The sequence below is a fragment of the Drosophila pseudoobscura genome, chromosome 2, assembly GCF_009870125.1.
Source record: "Drosophila pseudoobscura strain MV-25-SWS-2005 chromosome 2, UCI_Dpse_MV25, whole genome shotgun sequence".
Taxonomy (NCBI): domain Eukaryota; kingdom Metazoa; phylum Arthropoda; class Insecta; order Diptera; family Drosophilidae; genus Drosophila; species Drosophila pseudoobscura.
The window spans coordinates 26,818,880-26,843,083 of NC_046679.1; the positions used below are offsets into that span (position 1 = coordinate 26,818,880).

Below are 24,204 nucleotides of genomic sequence, written 5' to 3' on the forward strand. Positions count from 1 at the left end.
AGTATTTCGAATAGACCAATCATGTATAAAATTGATTTATCAATCGTACAAAATTGAGTGGGCATGGCTAAATGTTCCATATAGATAGTATTATTCAACGGAACAAAGAATATGAGAAATTGGTCGTTTTTTTGAATTCGCCGCAGTTCGCCGCATTTCGCCCCAATTCGCTTTAGCAACAATGAGTCTCATTCCATACACAAATGTTGCACATTCCATACACAAAAGTTGCGGCAACATTTACTTGAAAACCGTTTTTTGGTCAAAAAAAATACATAAAGGTAATTAAAAGAAGCAATCTTGTAGAAAATGCATTTATCTATGGGATAAAGCATCAAGTGGGCATCTATAGCTTGAAATATAGGCAATACCCGATTCGCCGCAGTTTCGCTATTGCAACAATGAGTCTCATTCCATACACAAACATGTTGCTAATTCCATGCACACATACCCTGGGGGAAATGGATGTTATAGAATTTTGAATACGTTTGTCTTCCAAGGCTGAGTAGGTATCAGGATCGAGATAAATATACAAAAGATACTAATAATGTACTCGAATATGTCTAAAGAATATCAATTTGAGAAAAGGTCTTAATAAATTGCGTTTGATCTTCATACAAAATTAGCGAAATAGGGTGTAGAAAGGGCTATACACGCATCACGTCTTCAAATACCAGCAACATTGCGACTGTTTTCTTTTTGACCTATTTTGTTTAAACCTTGTTTTAGCGAAAATACAGTAAAAGCAAGGATTAAAAACTATCCAATCTTGTAGAAAATTTATTCACCAATGGGCTAAAATTATGTGGGCATGGCTAAATGTTCTAAATAGCTGGTAATATTCAACGGAATATCAAAAACGAGGAATATGTATAGCACGACTTCAGTTCGTCAGTATATTTATGGTATATTTTGAAAATGCGACGGTATATTTTGGTATATTTCAGAGAGTCGGGCGGTCCGCGGTCACACTGACTGTGTTTTTGCAGACGATTTTTGAATTTTTGCAAAATTTTTTATTTTAATTTTGCAAGTGAAATGCAATTAGAATAATTGTCGCGAAGTGCGCGACTGCGAAGATGGTGATGGTGCGGGGGCCTTGATACTTTAAAGGAGCTTCGGCGACGGTGATAAGCTGGCGCAGCAGGAAAAATCGGCGTAGGATACGAAAACTAGTTCTTACAACAGCAACAACTTTTGGTCCCCCCAACCTCTCGCACACAAACTCGCAGACAGTTGTTGTTGTGGCAGACAGACAACAAGCTCCTCCCAAATATGGAAGGAATGGACCTGTGGACGTCCATGTTCTCGGCAGACTTCGAGGAGGGGGAGGAGGAGATTGAGCAATATGCGAATGAAAACGGTCTGGACAGCAATCCCGCCGGCGACAGTGACGACATTCTGCCCGAGGGCGATGGCGACGACGAGGACGAAGAAAACGAGGAGGAGGACGACGATGATGATGATAATGATGTGGAGGATGATGCGGAGGAGGAGACCGGCCGTGACAGTGGGAAAACAAAAGAGCCCGATCAGGATGATGATGCCATATTTCAGTTCGATCTGGAGCCGATTGTAGTCATTGGAGAGCCACAGGCTCAGCCACCGTTGCTGGCGCCTCCGGGTCCACTTGGCGCGCCGCCTGTGCGTCCCATGCATCGGCACTCACTGCCCAGGGCCAGCCAGGGTCGGCCCAAGGAGGGGCGTCTTTCGGGCGTGCTCACGCGGCCCACCACCTCGCAGATCAATGCAACAGATGCGAACGGGATTCCCATCAACTATGAGCTGGGCGTCATCTACATCTGCCCCGCGTGCGGAGCGGAATTCCGGCAGCAGGATCTCTGGAAACGCCACATGAACCAGATGCACCAGTTCAACACGCGCCGCGGCCTCAACTTCATGGCCATGGACAAGCTCTATCATCGGTGCCTGGAGTGCAACAAGCGCATCGCCATGCATAGCCGGGAGAACCTGCTGAAGCACAAGTTCACCCATCTGCCGTTCAGGTGCACCAAGTGCTACATCTGCAAACGGGAGTACAAATACAGGTGAGTGAGAACCTCCAAGGATTCAGCTTACTTATGCAGAAATTCTTTGCAGACAAGACCTGATGGTCCACCTGAGGATGGTCCATTGCGACGAGGTGGTGGCCATGATGCGGGAGGGCTTCAACTTGGCGGGCCGCAAGACGCGGGTGCGGGAGCCGCGCACAGAACAAATGCAACGCAAGGACCCGTTCCCGGAAGAGGATGAAGAGCGGAACGATCTTCTCGAGCCGGAGACTGAGACTGTGCCACCTATGCTGGAAGAGGAAGCCCCGCCGAAGCGCAGGAAGAAGCGCTACCAAGGAGGTCCCTCCGGCGATGGAGGTGCGGATCTTTGCGAGGATTACATCCACTACATGTGCCCCGATTGCGGCACGGAGTGCGACACGCACGCCCAGTGGAGTCAGCACATCGAGTTTGTCCATGACTACGTCAGTCGCAGGGGGCTCAACTTCATCAGCGTGGACATGCAGATGCAGTGCCTCGAATGCAAGAAGGTGAGTTAGGTGCTTAGTCCTGGAGATTGCCCCTCTCAAAGAGCTGCCCCTTTCCGCAGATTGTCATCCCCAACACCATTAAGACGCTGCGGGCGCACAAGTTCACGCATCTGTCGCAGCCCGAGTGGCTCCGCTGCAAGCTGTGCTACAAGGGCTACACGGAGCACCACGAGCTGGTCAGTCATCTGCTGAAGCAGCACCACCTGGAGTCGCTGATGCCCGAGGATTCGCCGGATCCATCACCCGTCAAAAAGACAGACGGAGGCGACGACTGGGAGGACAATGGAAATGGGAGCGTCTTCGATGACGTGTCACCGCACTTTGAAGATGTCCCGCGGCGGGGAGGCCGTATCGGGAGCGATGACATGTATGAGCCCCACATCGACTACCTGTGTCCGCAGTGCGGCAAGGAATTCATCGAGAAGAAGCACTGGCGCACCCATGTGGTGCAGGTGCACGGCATGAACGACGTGACGAAGCTCAACTTTGAGATAATCAACGATCGCCAGCTGAAGTGCACGGAATGCGCCAAGATCATAACGAACGCCTACGGCATACAGAATGCCCAGCAGCACAGGATCACGCACCTGCCATTCAAGGCGTATGCCAGGTGCCGCAAATGCCACAAGTCTTACACGGACCGCAAGGGTCTGGTCAAGCACCTGGCCACCTACCACCGTGTGGGCTACGTGCCGCGCAAAACCCTGAAAAGAGGCGGACGACCAGCCGCGCCGTTTGCGTCGCCCAAGCAGCAGCGCAGACAAATTGTGACCTTGGGAAAAGAGACCTACGAGATCATCTTCCTGGACGAAGAGCTGATGCACTCAAGTGTCGACGAGGAGAACGACTTCGGAGAGCAGATGCAGATGGCGGATGAGGAGGACTTGCCCACTGTCAGTGCTGGCGTACTGCCGCCCAGCCCGAATCGCTACAAGTGCGTGGAATGCGGAACGCTGTTCCCCACCCAAGTGGCTCTCAAGTTGCACATCAGCGAGGCACATACGTTCCGGGACCCCCCTCAGTACGGGGGATCCAAGAAGCTGGACAAATCCCAGGGCAAAGAGGAGTCGCCCAAGAAGAGGAGACTAGGAGCGGGTCCAGCAGCAGCACTGACACCATCATCTTCGCCAGCGGCCACAAGCACCCCATCATCGGGCACCGTAGAGCAGAACTACATATTTCTGTGCCCCTCGTGCGGCGAGGAGTACAAGACGCAGTTCGAATGGCGCCGCCACATCAACGAGGCCCACAACTTTGACAAGCGGCAGTATCTGAATATGCGCCAACTCGACAAGTACCGATACCAGTGCACCCAGTGCAACGACATTGTGTGCAACTCCAAGTTGAAGGGGCTGCAGGACCACCACTTTCGCCATCTGCCCTTCCGCCTGTACCTCAAGTGCCTCGTGTGCGGCACCTGCTACAACCACAAGCCCAACATTGCCGCTCATCTGAGGACGCGGCACAACATCTACGAGCGCGAAACGCCCTGGCGGGAGCTACAGACCAAGCCCCAGTACTCTTATGTTCAGTCCAAGGAAAAGGACAGGGACACGGCCGTCAAGAGCAGGCCGCAATCACCCTCGCATGCAGTTGTGCCCTCCTCATCAGGCTCATCCAGTACCAGCAGTCGCCCACTCTGGCCACAGTCCGAGAAGCGTCCGACACGGCCGGCCGGTCTCAACACCCTGGAGGACAGCATCTCGTACCACAATGCGGTGGACATGGACTTCATCACCTACTACTGCCCCAAGTGCAACAAGAACTTCGACTCGCACGCCTTCTGGCGCAAGCACATCGTGGAGCACCACAACTTCAACAGCCGCGAGGGCCTGAACTTCCGGCAGATCGACATCCACCACTACTTATGCCTGGAGTGCTACAAGCGTGTCACCGTCACCCATACCAAGGGCGCCATCGGGCAGCTCCAGTCGCACAAGTTCCGCCACCTGCCCTACCGCTCCTTCAAGTGTCTCACCTGCAACGGAGAGTTTGTGCGCAAGCAGATGTTCTTCAAGCATCTCAATCGGGACACCAATCGGTGCGATAACAAGCCCAGCGCCGCAGAGGTGTTTGATGACGAGGAGCAGGACGCGATTGGCGTCACCGCCGCGGAAGATGAAGACGTTGAAGCCTCTGCCTATCGACTGATGTGCCCCCAGTGCGGCGACGACTTCACCACCTCCAACCAGGCGGTGTGGCACAACCACCTCAACGTCTCGCACGGCCTGGACAAGCAGCTTCTGCACATTCGGAAGGTAGGCGAGGGGCTCTACCGCTGCCACGACTGCAACGAGGAGTTGGCTACGAAGAGCAGGCGGGTCCTGCAGCAGCACCGCTTCAAGCATATGCCCCATTCCGGCTACATTCGTTGCCAACTTTGCGAGAGCGGGACGGATGAGAAGGCGGCTGAAGTGCACAGCATGCGGGAGCTGCATCAGCACATCCGCGAGCACCATCCGGCAGTGGACGAGAGCGACGAGAGGATGCTGAAGGTGCGCCAGCTAATGGACGAGGAGGAGACCGACGAGGACCGTCAGCCAACAGCAAACAGTGACAATGAATCAGGCTCGACGCCAAACAATGGTCCATATATGCCGCTACCGCCGCATTTACTGGACGAGGTGGAGGATTTGGATTTCGAGGATCAGTATCTGCTGGGATAGGGTGCCCACCCCACTCACACCTGCCACCTCCCATTCCCAGTATCCACAATAACGTGTACTTCCAGTGGTCAACCCAATAATCGAGTCTCTCTAAAGGACTGAGAATGAGATTAAGCAAAAAGTATTCTTAGACATTAGCCATTAGACACCGTATAACACCTAGCTTCCACTCATACTCATAGCTAGTTTTTAAGTTTTGAGACACCCTCTCTCATTTTAGTAGCTGTAAGCCGTAAAATCTATTTATTGGAACCCTCGCGGATATCGACCACGCGCCCATAGACTCCACCAGATTTCAATGATATTTTCAAGACTACACAATAATTTAACTATATTTATGCGCTTTCAGTGAGGTAGCCGCAGGCCGAGCTGAAAACTTATTTAAGAGCACTGGTTCAAGTGCGCACTTTGCTGAAAACTTTGAAGGCTCGCCCATGGCACCTGTGCTTTTTTATATCGATCAAGCATGTTTGTCTTTATCAGCAAGCCATATGATATGATACAGCGATGGGCTATGTACAAATCGGAAGTTTTAATGTGACTATCTTAAAACAATGTAGAAGTTTTTTTTATATAGATACAGATGTTGGATCACCCGATTACGACAAATGATTGGCAAGATCATAAAAGAAATCTATGTGCAGAGTTTCCGAAGGTAGGCGGGAATACTGAGGGGAGGTTGAAGTACGCAAAATATGCGTTGTGAGGAGCCCAAGGGCGGAATGCCGGCGGCGACGGCACAGCTATCAGATCATATTTCAACTCAGCCGACAGTATGTGCACCCTCAGCTTGGCTGAGCTCAGATCGAAATTTTGAAAGCTCCTCTTTCAGCTAGAGTGTGCGCGGGACTCCCAATGTAGATGAAAGCTTGAGCATGTGAGATGCACTCCTTCTGGGTTATCTCTCTGCTCGAATAATGTTAATAAATAAGAAATTCCTTTCGAGAACTAATCGACTTACATATGCATGTGTTTCTATGGGAATGATGGTTTGTGATTATGATATATAGATTTCTCTCGGCACTTTGGCTTTGAAAATAACACAAATATTGAACAATCAACTTTTGGCTGAGCAAATCTTTAAAATATATCATTTCGTTTGGTATAGATATGCTCATGTCCTATTTGGTCGGAATTGTGGGTATTTTTCATTTAAAATTAACATTTTCTCCTTTCCCCTATTTCTCGGCTTTATATCGATCCATGGAGCTACACGGCTGGTGCGTCGGGCGTCATTTTATCAGAAGGATTATAAGAAAAATGCATTAACTGGGAAAATCGTGTTAGGGTTTATATATATATATTAGTCATAAACTTTCATTTCAATTTTGTCTAAACCCGCCACAAGCCGCAGCAGGCTGCAGGCAGAGCTGCATACGGGTCAAATTAGTGAAAAATCGTAGTAGTAGAACTGTGCGGCTCATACAATATGTGGACCAGACCATACTCGTTGGAGCTGCCTGGGAAACGGTGGCCGTGTCTCGTGGGGGATGATTATAATACGATATGTACGGGGTACTCAAACTAGGCTAATAATAATAAATAATAATTATAATAAATACTTTTGAAAAGCATAAACAATTGCACGCTCGTAATAATTGCAACTAAATGATAACGATAATACGATTTCGAATACAGATACGAATCAACAGAATTGACTTAAAATTAAACAAACTGATTGGAATGGAATATTATCTCCGTAATTGACCGACATCCTGGTCACTCTCCTGCCTCCTGCCACCTCTCCTTCACTCCACATCCACTTTGTGCACGACGCTCATCCTATTCGACATTAAATGTAAAAAATCCATGCAAATATGCGATGTGTGTTTTTAGTAACAATTGGTTGCCGCCCATTTGCTGCAGCAGTCTATGTGCTTGCTTGGCCTCGTGCTCCTGATCGTGCTCGTGATCCAAATCCCTCACAATGTGGGCATGTTGCGCCGACCGTTACTGTTGCTGGGCCCCGAATCGTTCGGATTCCCATCCTGTTGGGCCTTCTGCTTGGCCCGGCGCGCCTTCTGGCGCGTATGCTCTATTTGAAAGTCCTCCACGCGCAGATTGAGCCGCATCATGTTGTTAATGATGAACTCCTCCTCCAGGATGTGTTCCGGGGGGGAGCGCATCACTGCCAGGGTCTCGCAGAGGCCAGTGCAGGTCTTGCGCACTTTGTGCCGACTGAGCGAGGCGCCGATTATGACCAGGGCCACCTTGAAGATTACCCGAATGCCCTCGGCCAGGAAGCAGTCCCACACGCGCAGCAGCGTCTCCCAGGGCAGGGTGCGAGTCATGCCGCAGAGGAACCAGTCGGTCATGTACAGCAGCGGCTCTACTTTGTGCTTCTGCAGATGGCGATACACTGGCGGGCAGGTCTTCTTCAGCAGGCCCTCCAGTATGCCCGCGTCGTTCTGTATCACCTCCAGGCCAGGTATGAAATAGTCCTGCAGGTAACTGCAAAGATCATCGGTTAATACAGAGCAAATCTTGGAAATAGATGGACCTACACATCACACACGCTCACAAACACCCAAAAGGCGTCCTCTGCTGGCAGGTGCATCAATAGGAAAGCAGCTATCGGTGCCTGCGCTTGACAGAATCCCACCTTGGGGTTGTATATGGAGTAAGCCTTCAGCACGTTGAAGAGCTCTATTTGGCCGACTTTCTGTTCGTCGAGGAACATTTCGTGGAACGGAAACTGACGGTGTTTGTCCTTCTTGATCTCCTCTATGGTCGCCGGATTGCCGGGCTTCTCCAGCAGCTCTTCATAGACATTTGGATTCTTTTTTTTGAGCAGATATGCTCCGGATAAATAGAACCAGGCCTTGGGCCGCACCGACTTGGGTATGCCCTTGCGACATCGATCACGAATCTGTTAAAATACAGTAGATTATTATAGGAATGTAGAGGAATGGAGTAAAGGATATCTATCTATCTCACCTTTTTGTAGTTCTTCGACATGTAGATGGACCAATTTTCGATCATGTATAGCCATTTCTTCTCGCGGGCTATAATCTGGGCCTTGGACAGGGGCTCTTTGGGTTTATCTGTGCGCTGGAAGCCGCCGTAGAAGCCATTGCGATCCGGGCAGCTGGAGACGGTCGAGCACAGTGAGATGGTGTCCAGTGAGCGCGGTGCCGTGGCCATCGCCAACGCCAACTCTCCTGCCGCAACGACAGCAAACTGAAGGCACAGAAAGTACAAGTATTACATCAAAGTACGCCCACTAAATGGATTGGCTCCACAACCATCCATTATGTATGCAAATTCAAAGGGAGAGGGACGGGACTGCGAGAGGGACAGATAGAACCACTGGTAATTTGCATTATCGTTATTATTGTTATTGTACCTATAAGCACTCGCAACTGGGATGATACAAAGTGCGCAAAGGGCCCCCCATGGCTCTGAACAAAAATTACTCATTTCCATTTCCATTCTCGACAGAATTTGGGCAATCTTGGGACGGCGGTCCCACTCTTATCACAGCTCACAGCAATATTATCAACATTAGATTGGGGGCAACTCAAGGAGATACCATTAAGAGATGGCCGTGGAACCATGAAAGTCACACCTTGTCATCCTTGGGGATCAGCTCCAAGCAGTCGATGCTGTGACGGTAGTGCGAGAAAAATAGGGAAGGCATGGCCCACAGCCAGCCGAGAAACCGACTATGCGGAAAAATGTGCCTCAACGCTGGTTTATAGGAGCTGCCAGTGCCCGTCCCGTATCTTGGATAAACAGCTGTTAATTGGTTCCTTAATCGAACCATTACTAAGCCACTTGCTGCAGAAGTCTTCCGATTCCAAAAGTGAAAGCACAGCTCAGCACAGCACAGCCCAGAAAGGGAATCGTATCGGATTGTGGGCCTTTCAGTTTCGCCCCTCCATGCCCCCCCTGCCTAATGAGAGAATCGCAAGTGCAGCAACTGCAAGTAATTGAGGCAACTGGGCCGTGCCTGCGCCTCGCACTCGAATAAACAGCTGGGGGAAAAAACGAACGAAAGATCGGAGAAAATCAGAGTGCAAAGAAAATTAGTTACTTTTCCGCTGATTGCCGCAGCGACAACCGACCTCGGGCAATCGGAATTAGAACCTTATCTGCGGACTGCGGGACGAGTCATAAAACATGATCGTATTTGGCACAAGCAAACTGAAATGTTTCCGTGCCTCAAGCCGCAATGACAACACGTCATAACGCCTTGGGGCATGGCCACCCACCCACCCACTAAAACTTTTGGGTTGGCTGCCAGTGGCTGCCATTTTCCCAAAATCTAATAACATCAGGCATGCCCGATCCTCGAGTCGCATTTTGGTATCCACTCTTCATCTCACACATTTGTATTTCTCAACAGAACATGTACATAGCCATTGCGAAAGCCCTCTCTGGAAAGCGACACATTGCTTTGATTTTGCCTACGCGCCCCGAAAACAAGTGTCTCTGTGTGCGCGGTGGAGCCCTCGCATAGACACATGTACCGTGATTCTCCGCTTAGCTGTGTGTGCGACACAATACATACCAATTGTTATTATTAACCAACGCCTCCGTCCCGTCCGCCCCCACATACGTCGTGTAAACTTTTTGCCTCACCTTTTGCTACGCTGTTCTCGTGCTGCTGCTGCTGCTGCTCCTGCTGTGGTCGTGCAATGCGCAATATGTAGGGCTGTCCGCGTAGCTTTCTTTTCATAAAGTCTTGCACATTCGGGTTATTAGTTTTCGCATACACTGCGCCCGCACAATGTGTAAAATTATTGTTATGATTAACTTTGCTCTTGGCCACCCCTTCCGCCCCCAGAGAAATCAGGTGTGCAGTGTGACCTAATCGATCGAGTATACGGTCTGACCGTCAGAAATATACCGAAACATACCGAAGCGGATCAAATATACCATTGTATAGCGGTATATACCCTCATCTCGGCTTCGACTTCACAACATACCGAAAAGTATAAAAATACCGTAAATGGAACAACAACAAAAATAAAATACTATTATTTTACATTTTACATTTACACCCCCGGAGAAATCAGGTGTGCAGTGTGACCCTATCGATCGAGTATACGGTCTGACCCTCAGAAACATACCGTAATATACCAAGGAAAACGGAACAAATATACCATTGTATAGCGGTTTCGACTTCACAACATACCGAAAAGTATATAATACCGTAAATAAAATACTATTATTTACATTGCGAGCTAAGCGCTAAGATTTAAGTTTTGTTTTACGAGGGGAGGCGCATTCGAGAGCTGGGAGATCCACTTGTTGCCCACCTTCGAGTTGGCCAGGCGCCACAGCTGGAGCCACAGGAAAGGAAACACCTGCACCACGGCAAGGGCCGCGACACTGCTGACGATTTTCCGCCCGGAACCGTGATTGACGACGCACAACAGGAGCCCGACGGACATGGTGCTACACATGAACATCAGCCAGGCAAAGATCTGGCGTTCCTGGGACCACACATCTTTATAGGCATCTCCCAGGATGCAGAGCATGAGGAACCAGGGCAGCAGGAGCTTCAACGCCATCACCAGGCCACCGGTCCAGATTGTGTAGCCGAAACAGGTTTCGTTCAGGATCCGGGGAAAGTCCACAACCAAAGCAGGAATGCTGCCTGACACGAAGATGGAGTACAAGCTGTACACCAGTATGTACATGGCAGTCGGCCTTGGTTTGATGCAATGTATGTCGGTGCTCCTCTGTCTCAGTTGCAGTCCTAGTTTCAGTTCCATCGCAAGCATCTGAATAACCAGCGTCTCGTACGATGTGCAGGTCAGTGTGTAGAGCGTGCTCAGGTTGAAGATGACCAGCTCTATGATCTGGACACTGCGTCGTTGAAGATATGCGATATGGAAGAAGTACGCCCACGACGCCAGAACCATCATCCAGGGCGCCGGAGCAACTGCAACATGAACGAAGGCGGCCAGCAGTATAGCGCCATTAATCATCCAAGGCATCCCATTGGGGCAGACACCAAATGCCAGGGGGCGCACAAATGTGAGCGGAATGCTGATCAGTAGAATATAGCGTTCCGAGCAGCCAATGGATTCGGGAAGAACGGAGATGTATGCGAGTCCTAGGAGCAGCAGCATCCACAGATAGAACTGGGGGCCGCGCACTCGAAAGGCACTCCGAGTGCTGTAGCAGGCGAAACTCAGGTATCCCAGGGCCATGATGTATCGTCGAAAGAAGCCACCGAGGCAGATCAGTGCTAGCACCAGAGGCAACAGCAAGCCGCAGATGGTCACCATATTGCCACTCCTTTTCAGTGTTTTCAGTGCCAGGACCCACACGAGGGCGGGCAGCAGGAAAACGGCCTGCACCAGCGAGGGGACTCTTTGGAGATACATGAGGGCTACGAGGAAGAGCGTGACCGCACGAGAGATGATGGTGGATCCCCACAGGCAGTCGGAAAATCCTTCCGAAATCTCATCAGAGTCGCTCGACTGTCCTGGTCTCTCCAAATGACAGCGCAAGCAATAAACCCATCCGAGCAAAGCACTGGAGGCGGCCACCACGAGGACGTAGCGATAGTAATCCATGAAGTAGTCGATGCACTTAACAATCACAGGCATAAAGTTGCTGGTGAACTCCAGCAAGGACCTGAAGCGCTGCTGCTGTTTCAGGACGTGACTCGACTTCACGAAGCTGTCCATCAGCTTGGTGTTTAGCCAGTGCGCTGGCATTATTCGGGAGAAGAGACCAGACCTGTGGCGCTTCCGCAGGTGTCGCGCTTGCGCCAGCAATTGGAGCGCGTTCGTGTACATGGCGTGGGCCTCATAGCGTTTGCTAGTCCTGAGGAGACCTCTTGGAAGCTCTCCGCGATTGTTCGCCGGCGGCGCCTGACCCAGAAGTGCGCTCATCAAGGTTGTCAGCTGAATGGGACTCAGTACATGCAGCGGCAGCCTCATCTTCTGGGCATTGACCACAAAGCTGCGGCCTCGAATGGTCGTAAGATGATTAACGCCAGAGCCCCAGAGGAAGAACGGAGCCTCCACGAGGCTATTGCTTTTGTTCGGGCCTCCTAAGGAGGCAAATGTGTGAGCGAGGCAGATGAAAGCTTTCAGTGAGATCAATCTCACCACAAGAATGTGGAAGTCCAAAGTCGGAGGTCAGCAGATAGGCTGTTCGTTGGTCTGGAAAACAGTCTTCGAAGCGATTGTACATTTTCCACACACTGCGATCCGTGAACTTGAGATTTTCGCAGGTGGCAGGTGCACCACTGGCATCTTCTCCCAACATCAGATGCACGAAGAAGAAGAGGCCTCTGTGCTCCTGCAACTCCTGAGATTCGCTCAACAGAAACAATTCCACGGCCCGAATGACCGATTCCTCCATCTCGTTGCAGTTCTTTCGCACGCCCGGCGTGACTTCGGGACTTAGAACTGTAGGCAGGTCGATGTCTGGGAAGCGTTGCTTCATATGGGCCGTGGTCCAGGCATAGCTGTAGGCGCTGCGATTGAAGATCGAGTCAAACGGGGCCGGATTCAGCAGCCAGTTGTGGGCAACCGATGCCGCATCCTCATAGAAGCCCGCGAAAAGGGCCAAATAGGAAGAGAACTTCGAATCGGTGGGCGCTTCCGCGGGGTGACATATCCCCACTAGACCCTGCTTGTGGAACAGCTGCCGCAGCAGCGGCAGGTTGTTGCAGTAGTCCTCGAAGAAGGTATTGGCACGAAGCCCTTCCTTGACGAAAACCACCAGACGATCTGCCGGGGCTCGTTCCTTGAGCGACTCCATCGCCTGCGGCTCCAGGATCCCGATGTCCGTCGCCCGAAAGTACACCACGTAGACGGACGCAAAGAGGAGCAGCTGCACCAGCGCGTACGTATAGTACGAACGAAACATTCTCTCACTTTTGAATTGTGAATTCCTTGAAACATCAAATTACTGTCATCGACACGTCATATAGTATCATTAGAGCAGGCCTTTCTAGTTCTTAGCCAATTCTATCTAGCCATTTAGTTCTTAATGAATGTAAAGCTCGACTTTCATATGCCTTTGATAAATATTCAATATTGCATTCGAAATAACACCAAGAACATTATGTGCTTTCAGGCTACACTACATAATCTCTGTGATAAAATGTGTATAATGACTGATTACAAGAGTAAAGTGTCAGTGGAAACCAGGAAACCATGGCCTATCTGTTGTGTGCCGAAAGAAGATACCACAAGACCACTCACGAGGCCCCAGTAATTTACAGCACGAGAGAGAGAGCGAGGGAAAGCAACGGGCCCAGAGAGAAAGGGAGAGCGATTCCGATCTTAACCTGGCACAAAAACCGCGAGAAATACAGAGAGCGAGAGAGAGCGGAACGTTGGGGCCTGAGTTTTGGGCTCTATAACAATCGGACCGAGGCATAGAGCGGGCGTTAGAAGTCGACTGCCGGAGCGAGCGTGAACATCACAGTCGTAGAAGCGTACGCGAAGCGGATGAACACGCCGTGCCATGTGAAGGCGACCCCCAATGAAATCAAAATACAGATTACGAAATTCGAATTGGATTGTTCGCTTTTCGAAGTACATGGATACTATACAATAGACGGATGATATAGATACGTGCGTACGAGTATTTACAGATTCGTCCAGCCTCTGTGCCTGTGTGGACCGTGAAACGGGTTCGCCGCGTATCGAAGCAAATGTCAAGAGTCAGTGCAGGTGCGAGTGGAAAAGTTTCGGCCGCCTTGAACGCAAATAGAAATCGGAGTCCGGTGTGGTGATCCGATCGGAGTTCTAAAACGAAATCGCTCGCATTTCCATCTGGTTTCTCCTGTCCTAATACCGGTGCTAATGCCAAACTAATTAATAATTAGAGACAAGCGCGTGTCCGCAATGGATTTGCTCAACCACGGATCTACCGATTGACGGGGCACTAATTCATTTAGATCTCAATCAAGATCGAGAGCTCAACAAAAAAACCCTTCCCTTGAGTAGCTCGAAGCAATAAATAAAGCCATTCAAAGTGCAATTCTATTTAGATTTAAATCAAACAAAGTTCCAATAACCAGCGTCCCCCAAGATGCAGTCGATGAAAGCCAACGAACTGCCGGAGAATCCCCGCGAGACCTCCAATCCCCTGTCGTCGCTGATGTTCTGGTGAGTAACAAGGTGGAGGGGGTGGGGTTGGGGTTGGGGTTTATGGAATGTGGGGCTCCCATAGAACTGGCAGCGTGACAACTCTCTGACATGTTGATTATTTCATTCAATGGCTCGCTTAATTTGCATAGCCCGAGGCATGGAGATCTCTACACATTCTTTGTTGAACTCTCACGCTCTCTGACTCTCTCTGGGGAGGCACTAACCCTATGAAAAACCATGATATCTGACTGATCAGGCTCTCAATATCTTGCGGCAGAAGTGCTAATGACTCAGAGGGACTCAGGGTGCGCGTATACCGTATGGAAATATGTTCTCTTGTGTATCTCTCGGGTGGCAACTGTTTTTATTATTACCCCTGATAAGATTCAAACCTGCGGTGTCATAACATCATAATAACTATATCGCTATCTTTGGCTCTTGGATATCTACCTATGTATATCTAACTGTGGTGTTGTTCTACTCCTCTTACAAAAACGAAACCCAAACCGGATTTATCTGTGCAATGAAGCTTTGCCATGCCCGTTCTCTTCAAGGGCCGCAAGAAGACCCTGGAGCAAAAGGATCTCTATCAGGCCCTCAAGGAGCACAAGTCAGGTACAGGGATTTTCCAAATCGCATTCCAAACACTTAACTCTTTTTGCTTTTAATCATAGATTCATTGGGCGATCGATTATGCGCTGCCTGGGACGAGGAGGTGGTCAGAAATAAGAATCCCCGCCTGGGACGCGTTATGACCAGAGTCTTTGGATGGCATTTGGTGCTCACTGGGGTGCTGCTGTTCCTACAGGAGTTCCTCACCAAGCAAGTGCCCAGATTCCTCTCCGAATCAGACTAGTCCACTAATCGCACACAATTTCAGGGTCACGCAGCCCATCTGTCTGTTTGGAATAATGGCCTACTTTGCCGGCGATGATACGGATCTCTTCAAAGCGCAGCTCTATGCCACCGGCCTCATTGCTGCCTCCGTGTTCACAGTGTTCTTCGGCCACCCTTACATGCTCGGCCTCCTTCATCTGGGGATGAAGATGCGCATTGGTGAGTCCATTCATTAGGGATTACTTCATCTCCCTCTCATCTCCGTGGATTTCAGCTCTGAGCAGCCTTATCTATCGGAAGTCCCTCCGACTCAGTCGCACTGCCCTGGGGGACACGACGGTGGGGCAGGTGGTGAATCTGCTGTCCAACGATGTCGGACGCTTTGACATGGTACTTATCAACGTACACTATCTCTGGGTGGCTCCACTGGAGCTGATAGTCGTCACGTATCTCATGTACATCGAGGCAAGTGCGGAGAAGAATACCATAGCCTGAATATCCCTTCTAACCCCCGTCCCACTCTTTTACTGCAGATTGGAGTATCGTCGCTGTTCGGCGTGGCCGTGATGCTCCTCTTCCTGCCCTTTCAGTCCTATCTGGGAAAGCGGACGAGCGTCCTCCGACTGATGACTGCCCTGCGGACAGACGAACGCGTGCGGATGATGAACGAGATAATCTCGGGCATTCAGGTGATCAAAATGTATGCCTGGGAGAAGCCTTTCGGAAAGCTGGTGGAGTTTACGCGCTTCAAGGAGATGCAATGCATCAAGCAGGTCAACTATATCCGCGGCATCCTCATCTCCTTCGCCATGTTCCTGTCGCGCATCTTCATCTCCACCAGCCTCATAGCCTTCGTTCTCCTGGGCAACGTCCTGACCGCCGAGAAGGCCTTCTTTGTCACCGCCTACTACAACATCTTGCGGCGGTCCGTGACGATGTTTTTCCCGCAGGGAATCTCGCAGTTTGCGGAGCTGCTCGTCTCCATCCGCCGCCTGGAGACGTTCATGCATCATCCGGAGACGCAAGTGCGCGACAAGTCAAAGATCCAGAAGGAGGAGCCCGTGATTGGTGATAGCCCAAAGGCCAACGGCCTGCCGGAGAAACTGCTGGACTTTAGCGGATTCACAGCCAGGTGGGATAGCCAGAGCGCAGAGCCCACGCTGGAGAACATCAATCTGCAGCTCGGACGCCGCAAGCTAGTGGCTGTGATAGGGCCCGTGGGCGCTGGGAAATCCAGCTTGATTCAGGCAGTGCTTGGGGAGCTGCCCGCGGAGAATGGCAGCCTGCGGGTGGACGGAAGTTACTCGTACGCCTCGCAGGAGCCGTGGCTCTTCACGGGCACCGTGCGCCAGAACATCCTCTTCGGCCTGGAGTGGGACAAGCATCGCTACCGCACTGTCGTCAAGAAGTGCGCCCTGGAGCGGGACTTTCAGCTGCTGCCGTACGGCGACAAGACGATTGTGGGCGAGAGAGGAGCCTCCCTCTCGGGCGGACAGAAGGCGCGCATCAGCCTCGCTAGGGCAGTGTACCGCAGGGCAGACATCTACCTCCTGGACGATCCTCTCAGCGCAGTGGACACGCACGTGGGGCGCCACCTCTTCGATCAGTGCATGCACGGGTACCTGCGCAGCGAACTGGTGATCCTCGTCACGCACCAGCTGCAGTTCCTGGAGCAAGCCGACCTCATTGTTATCATGGAAAAGGGCCGCATCAGCGCAATGGGCACCTACTCTTCGATGAAGCGCAGTGGTCTGGACTTTGCCAGGCTCTTGACCAATCCCAATAACGAGGACGATACAATGGATGAGCTGGAGGTGGCCGTGGGGGACCAAATGGATCGCCTCAGTGTACCGTCGCTGAGCAGACGTGGCAGCGGCAAAATCAGTCGCCCCACCAGCCGCAACAATAGCTTCACTTCCCTCAGCTCCATGGCCGAGTCGATGGCCCAGGAGGCGGCGCTGCAGATGGAAGAGCCGCGGGTAGAGGGCAAGATCGGAGTGGGGCTCTACAAGGAGTATCTGACGGCAGGCAGCAGCTGGTTTATGATCTCCTTCATGTTGTTCCTCTGCCTGGCCACCCAGATTGTTTGCTCTGCGGCGGATATCTTCCTCGCTTATTGGTAAGTGATTCCATCGGCGTTCCCTCACGGATTGGCTCTAATGGATCTTTGCCTTCTTCTTGCAGGGTCAACAAGAACAGCAATAAGGCAGAGATGAGCTCGGATCCGGCGGACATGTACTACTTCGCCGCCTTGAATGTGGCCGTCGTGGTCTTCACCCTCGTGCGGACGATGCTCTTCTACAAGATGGCGATGCGCAGCTCCACAACCCTCCACAACGCCATGTACCGCGGCATCACGCGGGCGGCCATGTACTTCTTCAACACGAATCCCTCCGGGCGCATCCTCAATCGCTTCTCCAAGGATCTGGGGCAGCTGGATGAGCTGCTGCCCACCGTAATGCTGGATGTGGTGCAGCTCTTCCTAATTCTCGCCGGCATCGTCGTTGTCATTTGCATCACGAATCCGTACTACCTAATCCTGACGCTCACTCTGGCGATCATTTTCTACTACATCCGAGAGTTCTACCTGAAGACATCGCGCGATGTGAAGCGGCTGGAGGCGGTGGCCAGGTCTCCGATATATTCGCACCTGGGGGCCACCATCAGTGGATTGCCCACCATCCGCGCTTTGGGAGCACAGAAGGCGCTCATTGAAGAGTTCGACAATCTGCAGGATCTGCATAGTTCCGGCTACTACGCTTTCCTGGCCACGAACCGAGCCTTTGGCTACTACTTGGACTTGTTCTGCACGCTCTACATCGTCATCATAATTCTGAACTACTTCATCAATCCGCCGGAGAGTTCTGGCGAGGTCGGTCTGGCCATCACCCAGGCCATGGGCATGACCGGAATGGTGCAGTGGGCCATGCGGCAATCCGCGGAGCTGGAGAACACAATGACCGCCGTGGAGCGGGTGTTGGAGTACGACGAGATCGAGCCGGAGGGAGAGTTCGAGTCGGATCCGAAGAAGAAGCCCTGCGATACGTGGCCCGAGGAGGGAGAGATTATTGCCGAGGATCTCAGTCTGCGCTACTTCCCCGATCCGCAGTCCAAGTACGTGCTTCGGGCCCTGAACTTCCGCATCCGACCATCGGAGAAGGTGGGCATTGTGGGACGCACAGGAGCGGGCAAATCCTCGCTAATTAACGCCTTATTCCGACTGTCCTACAACGAAGGAACCATCCACATCGACCACCGCGACACGGCCGACATCGGCCTGCACGATCTGCGCAGCAAGCTCTCAATCATTCCCCAGGAACCGGTGCTCTTCTCGGGCAGTATGCGGTACAACCTCGATCCCTTCGAGGAGTACAGCGACGCCAAGCTCTGGGATGCCCTGGAGGAGGTGGAGCTGAAGCCCCTGATCAGCGAGCTGCCCAGCGGCCTGCAGAGCAAGATATCCGAGGGCGGCCACAACTTCAGTGTCGGCCAGCGGCAGCTCGTATGCCTCGCCCGTGCCATTCTCCGCGAGAACCGCATCCTAGTGATGGACGAGGCTACGGCCAATGTGGATCCGCAGACAGATGCCCTCATCCAGGCCACCATCCGCAACAAATTCCGCGATTGCACGGTGCTAACGATTGCTCATCGCCTGAACACAATCATGGACTCGGATCGGGTCCTGGTGATGGATGCCGGACAGGTGGTGGAGTTTGGGTCACCATACGAGCTCTTGACCGGCAGTGCCTCAAAGATATTCCATGGCATGGTCATGGAAGGTGGCCAGAGCCACTTCGATGGTCTCCTAAAGGTCGCTGAAAGGGTGAGTGCTGAAACTATTGGCTTGTCTTTCTCATAATTGGATTCCATTTTCCTTGCTTTACAGGCCCATCAGGAGTCTCAGAAACCCAAGTCGGAATAGACCCTCGGCTAGCTCTAAGCATACTATACGTTGTAGTTAATCGTCAGATTAATCTGTACCAAAGATTAAGGATGAAGGGGGCTCAGGAGAGGGCAAATCCTCGCTAATCAATGCTTTATTCCGGCTGTCCCACAACGACGCCACCATCCACCAGCCGAAGCTGCATTTAACTTAGTTTCTACTTAAAGTATAACACCATTCGCACAACTAAAACTAGGATAAAGTTTCTCACAGAAGAGTCGCAGACATTTAATTTAGTTCTAGGTTAAGTTTAAGTGATTATGTTTGAAGATTAAACATTGGTTTGGACATCGCTCTGAGATGATGGGACTTCTTCGTTGATCTTCGTTGAGGACGAGGTAGGTCTCGCCTGGAGAGATCCTCGGAAGAAAAAATTCGTCACACAGGAGCACACCACAAGGAAAACGACGGCAGTGTTGATCAGGACGACATGCACTACAGATGGATGAGCCGCTGGCCAGAACAGGCCATGGTCGACAAACAGGAATAAGCACAAGCTGCCATTGCAGGTGAGGATCAGAGAGATGAAGATTAAACGGATGTTCTTGCGCGCGTATTCGCTGCGGGCGTACATGCTCGACAAGATGATGATGGACGGTATGAAGATCTTCAATAGGACAAAGAAAGCAGTGAGGCCATAGCAGCAATCCTTCGCGAAGAGTCGCGCAGTGGACGGGGCGAAGGTGAAGCTGGAGATCCAGTGGCCGGTGCCGAGCAGCGCCAGGAGAAAGTACAGGAGAATGGAGACGGAAAAGTAGCTGGCTCGAGCCAAGTTCTCCTCTGGACACACAATCTTCGGCTCGTTCTGAACCTCATTCTCATCTGCTCTCTGTTCCAGTGCATTGCGGGGCTGCTTCGTCTCTTGGTATACGTCAATCCCCATCTGGTACTCGAAGATCAGGGCCTGGGCGAAGAGCGAGGCGAACGAGTCGCTGAGAAGCGTGTGTAGGGTCATCAGGTTGAAGCAGATGAGCTCCAGGCGGCGTTTCGGAGGCAACCTCTTGCCATACGGCACCGATCCAAAGGCAAAGAAGAGGTACGCCCAGCAAACGGTGTGCAAAAGCAGCGGCACGGTCGCTCCAGTCTCCTTTAGATACATTCCATAGCCACCGATCAACAATGTGCCCGCGTTGATAATCCACACAGATGCGCCATACTTCTCGCCGAGGATCAGGGGACGTAGAATCGCCAGAAGCATGCTCGCCCCCTGGAAATACATTCCGTAATTAATTGTCAGCGAGAGGGTCGACGGGCAATGCAGGCAGAAGAGCAGGACGCTGAGGCAGCAGACCAATCCCAGCCATGCCAAGAAACTCGGAGACATCTTCTTGAAGTGCCGACGATTGTAGAAACACACGAGTCCCACATAGAGCAGGCAGAGCAAGCCCCTCCGGAAAATGGGAACAATGAAACACACAATGGAGACGAGGATCAATTTGAGGTGCAGCAGACCGTAGCGGATGGGTTTGCCCTGCAGTGGTCGTCCGGCCAGGGCCATGCACCAGATGTAGATGGGCAGCAAAAGGCAGAAGCCAATCAGGAAGGGCACCTTGAGCAGGAGGATTATCACGCTAACAACCACTCCCAGTGCGCCGATCATCACATTCGTCCACGAGATCAATTCAACGCTCTCCGGCGGCTCACTGGAGTTTCTGGCCTGTTGCGATGCTTGGACCAACAGACAGTATATCCATCCCAAGAGTCCAGCCATCGTGGCAATCAGCAGTGGAATGCGATAGTAGCTATGATAGTACCGCAGGCACTCCTGCGCCAGCGCTGCCACCTTCTCAATCGTCTGCAGTGCCTCCTGCGTTCTGCCCATCCGCACCTCTCGATCCATTTCAAGGATATAGCTCTCGGCTTGGCTTTGGTTCAGGTGTTTGAATTGCGGCAGGAACTTGTCAAAGAAACCGAGCTCGTGGTGCCGCATCAAGAGCTGCGCCTGGGCCAGAAGTTGAAGCGCATTCAAGTGAGCTGCCTGCGTCTCCTGCTCCATGGACACGTCCAGGAAGCCCAATGGAAATCTGCCCAAATTGTTCACTGGCGGCGGCTCACCGATCAACGCAGAGATGATGGGCGCCAGTTGGATCTGCTGCAGGTCGATGAGGGGCCGCTGCAGCCCTGCGTTGTTTGCAGCAAAGGTGGGGGCCACATTATGGGCCGTTTGGCGCACTCCGGAACCCCAGAGGAAGAAAGGCGTATCGGTTTCATCCCGGGATCCTGCGACATTGGAGCCTAAAAGGAAAAAATCCAAAGGATTGCAAATTTCAACAGAGAGGCGACGCTTTTAATGAATATATCTACCCAGATGACTTATGCCATGGCTCGATGTCATCAGATATGCAGTGCGGCTGTCGTTGAAGGTGCTCTCGATCAGGTCATAGGTCTCGCGGATGCCGCGCTGTGCAGAATGCAGCCTCTCCAGATAGCGCTTGCTCAAGGGACCTTCGGTAGCAATATTCCCCAGATATACGAAGAGTATCAGAGAAGTCTTAGACCGTAATTTGTCAACTGTTTCATTGATGCCCAGGTACGAGCGGAGCTGAAGGAGGACCCAAGGATCTTTCGGCTTGGGATCCGATGAGTGGTGCTGAAACATTCCGCGCGTCAAGGACTTTGTGTAGACATTCGTCTGACTTTCTATCCAGCATAAAGAGGTCTTGCTGCGGTTGAAGACAGTGTCGAATGTCGACGGATTCCATTGGAAGCCAGTGCGGAGCAGCGGTGGAGTCTCGTAGAAGCCACCAAAGATGGCAATCTGGCCGGAGCGCACGAGGGTAGGCACACTGCCGTGGGATATCCCCACAAGTCCTTGCTTCACGAATACCTCCCGCAGGTCCGGCACGGAGCTGCAGTTATCCGCGAAGAACGTTTCGGCGCGCAAGCCATCGGTGAGGAAAACCACCAGACGATTCGCCGGCGGACCGATTCCCCATTCCGGAAGCACCTTCTGGGGCTTCAAGTTGGGCAGCAGACGACTCCCCTCGAAGTAGATCTTCAGCAGGCAGCTGAGCAGCAGGATCTGCACCACTAGAGCCTGCACTTTCCACATTTCCACGTGTGTCTTTATTTTTCCGAGCAGCCGAAATGCCACACGACGGTACAGCAGGAAAATTATATTTCCTATTATTGAAAGTGGGATTTGAAGGAGCTCCAGATACATTTCGACCCACCTGAAAGCCTTAACAAGATATCAAAGGCCTGCTCTGATAGATACTAAAATATATGTATAAAAAAAAATATATAAAAAATATGTAGATGCGGATGACAGTAGAAAGCGGCGTGGTCGAATATTTCTTTAAGATGCAGCATCGGTTGCCCACAACTGGCTGCAGAATCCGGGCCCGTATGACTCGATCCTCAATCGCAGGACCTACAGCAATGCCTGGACCACGGCCGTTGCCTACAGTTCTAAGTCCCGTAAATCTGATGGTGGAAGTGCCAGTGGCACCTGCCACGAGCACTAATCTCAAGTTCACGGAACTCAATGTGTGGAGAATGTACAACCGCCTTAAGACCAAAGTATTAAGTATCAGCATAAATTATTAAGAGATGAATGCCTTGGTTAACCAGCAGGAAACAAACGATAGACGCACCGCCAACACGCTCTTTAATTAAGGGAAAAAGTGTTGGGCTTAGGTTTGCGCTTCTTTATCTTGGATCCGGTCTTGGTCTTCTCCTGATCGGTGTTATGAGTGACATCCACAGTGTCACCGGCAGACTGGTCCTCATCGAACTGCTCGACGGCACAGCAGCGCGGAAACCAGCCGCGTATGTGCCCCTTAAGCTGGTGCTTCTTCTGGAGCTTCTGCTCCCGCTTGGAGAGCACCCGTTCGCCGTAGAGCCAATATTCCTGGACGCGGGTCACCTGCACGAGATCGCCCTTGTGCACGACAATGCGTGGATCGTCAGCGCAGGGCATACAAATGGTGACCATCAGGCCCTGGGAGAGGATGGGCAGCCAGTACCCTGTGGCCGATGCTATGCACCTGTAGGTGCGGGTGCGGGCCCGCTTTTGCACCTTCTGGGCCAGTTGCTCGCGCGTCATAGTGTACTGATCGCAGCCGGGGCGAACGGGCCAGTTGATGCCGTCGTTGCTGGGTGTGAAGGTCTCCAGGATGTTGCGCCAAACGCCCATGTCGTACGGGTAGTCGAATTTGGGAATGGCAATTCCAATCGAACTACTCGCGTAGCGACGGTATTCGGCCTTCTTCACGATCCAGCCCTCGATCTCGGAGAGGTTCCAGATTATAGCCTTGATCTGCAGTTGCATGAGCTTCAGCGTGGCCAGCAACACGCCCACCACAATGCCCAGGCTGTACATGCATGCCATGGCACTGCGGAGGGTCAACACGACTCGGATTCCGTTGGTATCGCCCTGCTTTAGCAGGGCCCTGCGATAGATGCCTTCGTAGCAGGAGAAGCCAATGATCAGGGCTGACTGAATGCTCCCGAGCATGAAGAAGAACAGGAAGTAGAAGAAGTTTGCCTGGTTGGCCCATCCGATGCAGTTGTTGATCCACGGGCAGTGGTGGTCCATCCGCAAGACACATCGTTTGCAGCGGCGGCAGTGGTGCGCCCGCGGTGCCTTGTAGCCGTCGCACACCTTGCAGAACTGCAGGAACTGCTCGTCCTCGGGGTTTTCGGGCCGCCAATGCTTCGGCAGAAGCCCGGGTCCCACCAGAATCGACATGCTAAAGTGATAAAGGGTAATCAGATTGAAGAACACAATCAGAACAAAGTTGATGGCAGCGTTAAACGACTCCGCGGGCGGCCACCACATGGCATTCACGTGTACGGTTGTCCAGGTCACGCAGGTCATCAAACTAAAGACAATCACGGGTCCCCAGTGCAGGAAACGCTGCAATTCGTTCAACCAATCGCAGAACATGATTGGCGTTTTAAAGCTACAATTATTTTGTATAATATTTCTGTTTAAATTTCGAATTGAAGTTGACTATCTGGTGTGTTCTAGTTATCTAATGGAATCGGGGTTTTCCTATACTTCAAAAGAATTTGTCAAGGCTCACTTGATAGCTATAGTACCCAATAGGATGTGCCTGCCTCAACAAATCCTGCTGCAGCCTGCTGAGATGTACTAGAGGGGATATGGAGGATTATTGATCACTCGAAGTATCCAAACAA

At 51.7% G+C, this 24,204-nt stretch overlaps 6 protein-coding genes across 7 annotated transcripts; 2 read left to right on the forward strand and 4 right to left on the reverse strand.

The window, feature by feature from the left end:
• Positions 1–989: 989 nt before the first annotated feature.
• On the forward strand, positions 990–6,170 carry LOC6899285 (zinc finger protein 850). Its single transcript, XM_002136204.3, has 3 exons — positions 990–2,048; positions 2,101–2,542; positions 2,602–6,170. Exons 1-3 carry the CDS (start codon positions 1,276–1,278, stop codon positions 5,206–5,208), a joined length of 3,822 nt encoding a protein of 1,273 aa, XP_002136240.2. The 5' UTR covers positions 990–1,275; the 3' UTR covers positions 5,209–6,170.
• Positions 6,171–6,491: 321 nt separating this feature from the next.
• wkd (TBC1 domain family member whacked) lies at positions 6,492–10,015 on the reverse strand. 2 transcript variants are annotated; one of them, XM_033380294.1, is made up of 4 exons: positions 9,793–10,015; positions 8,146–8,388; positions 7,713–8,077; positions 6,492–7,659 (listed from the first exon to the last, which is right to left on the reverse strand). In XM_033380294.1, exons 2-4 carry the CDS (start codon positions 8,350–8,352, stop codon positions 7,131–7,133), a joined length of 1,101 nt encoding a protein of 366 aa, XP_033236185.1. In that variant the 5' UTR covers positions 8,353–8,388; positions 9,793–10,015; the 3' UTR covers positions 6,492–7,130. The 2 variants fall into 2 exon arrangements, with proteins under 2 accessions (XP_033236185.1, XP_002136239.3); XM_002136203.3 differs by lacking the exon at positions 9,793–10,015 and adding an exon at positions 8,777–8,918.
• Positions 10,016–10,374: 359 nt separating this feature from the next.
• On the reverse strand, positions 10,375–13,263 carry LOC4802868 (GPI ethanolamine phosphate transferase 1). The gene is made up of 2 exons (XM_001359663.4): positions 12,282–13,263; positions 10,375–12,223 (listed from the first exon to the last, which is right to left on the reverse strand). Exons 1-2 carry the CDS (start codon positions 13,045–13,047, stop codon positions 10,398–10,400), a joined length of 2,592 nt encoding a protein of 863 aa, XP_001359700.3. The 5' UTR covers positions 13,048–13,263; the 3' UTR covers positions 10,375–10,397.
• Positions 13,264–13,594: 331 nt separating this feature from the next.
• Positions 13,595–19,358, forward strand: Mrp4 (Multidrug resistance protein 4). Its single transcript, XM_002137901.3, has 8 exons — positions 13,595–14,297; positions 14,809–14,894; positions 14,954–15,101; positions 15,160–15,335; positions 15,391–15,581; positions 15,650–17,235; positions 17,301–18,939; positions 19,003–19,358. Exons 1-8 carry the CDS (start codon positions 14,221–14,223, stop codon positions 19,036–19,038), a joined length of 3,939 nt encoding a protein of 1,312 aa, XP_002137937.1. The 5' UTR covers positions 13,595–14,220; the 3' UTR covers positions 19,039–19,358.
• Positions 19,263–22,256, reverse strand: LOC6897833 (GPI ethanolamine phosphate transferase 1). Its single transcript, XM_002137902.4, has 2 exons — positions 21,364–22,256; positions 19,263–21,294 (listed from the first exon to the last, which is right to left on the reverse strand). Exons 1-2 carry the CDS (start codon positions 22,220–22,222, stop codon positions 19,331–19,333), a joined length of 2,823 nt encoding a protein of 940 aa, XP_002137938.3. The 5' UTR covers positions 22,223–22,256; the 3' UTR covers positions 19,263–19,330.
• Positions 22,257–22,620: 364 nt separating this feature from the next.
• Positions 22,621–24,056, reverse strand: LOC6897834 (palmitoyltransferase ZDHHC6-like). The gene has a single exon (XM_002137903.2). The coding sequence runs from the start codon at positions 23,948–23,950 to the stop codon at positions 22,670–22,672; it is 1,281 nt and encodes a 426-aa protein (XP_002137939.2). The 5' UTR covers positions 23,951–24,056; the 3' UTR covers positions 22,621–22,669.
• Positions 24,057–24,204: the final 148 nt, after the last annotated feature.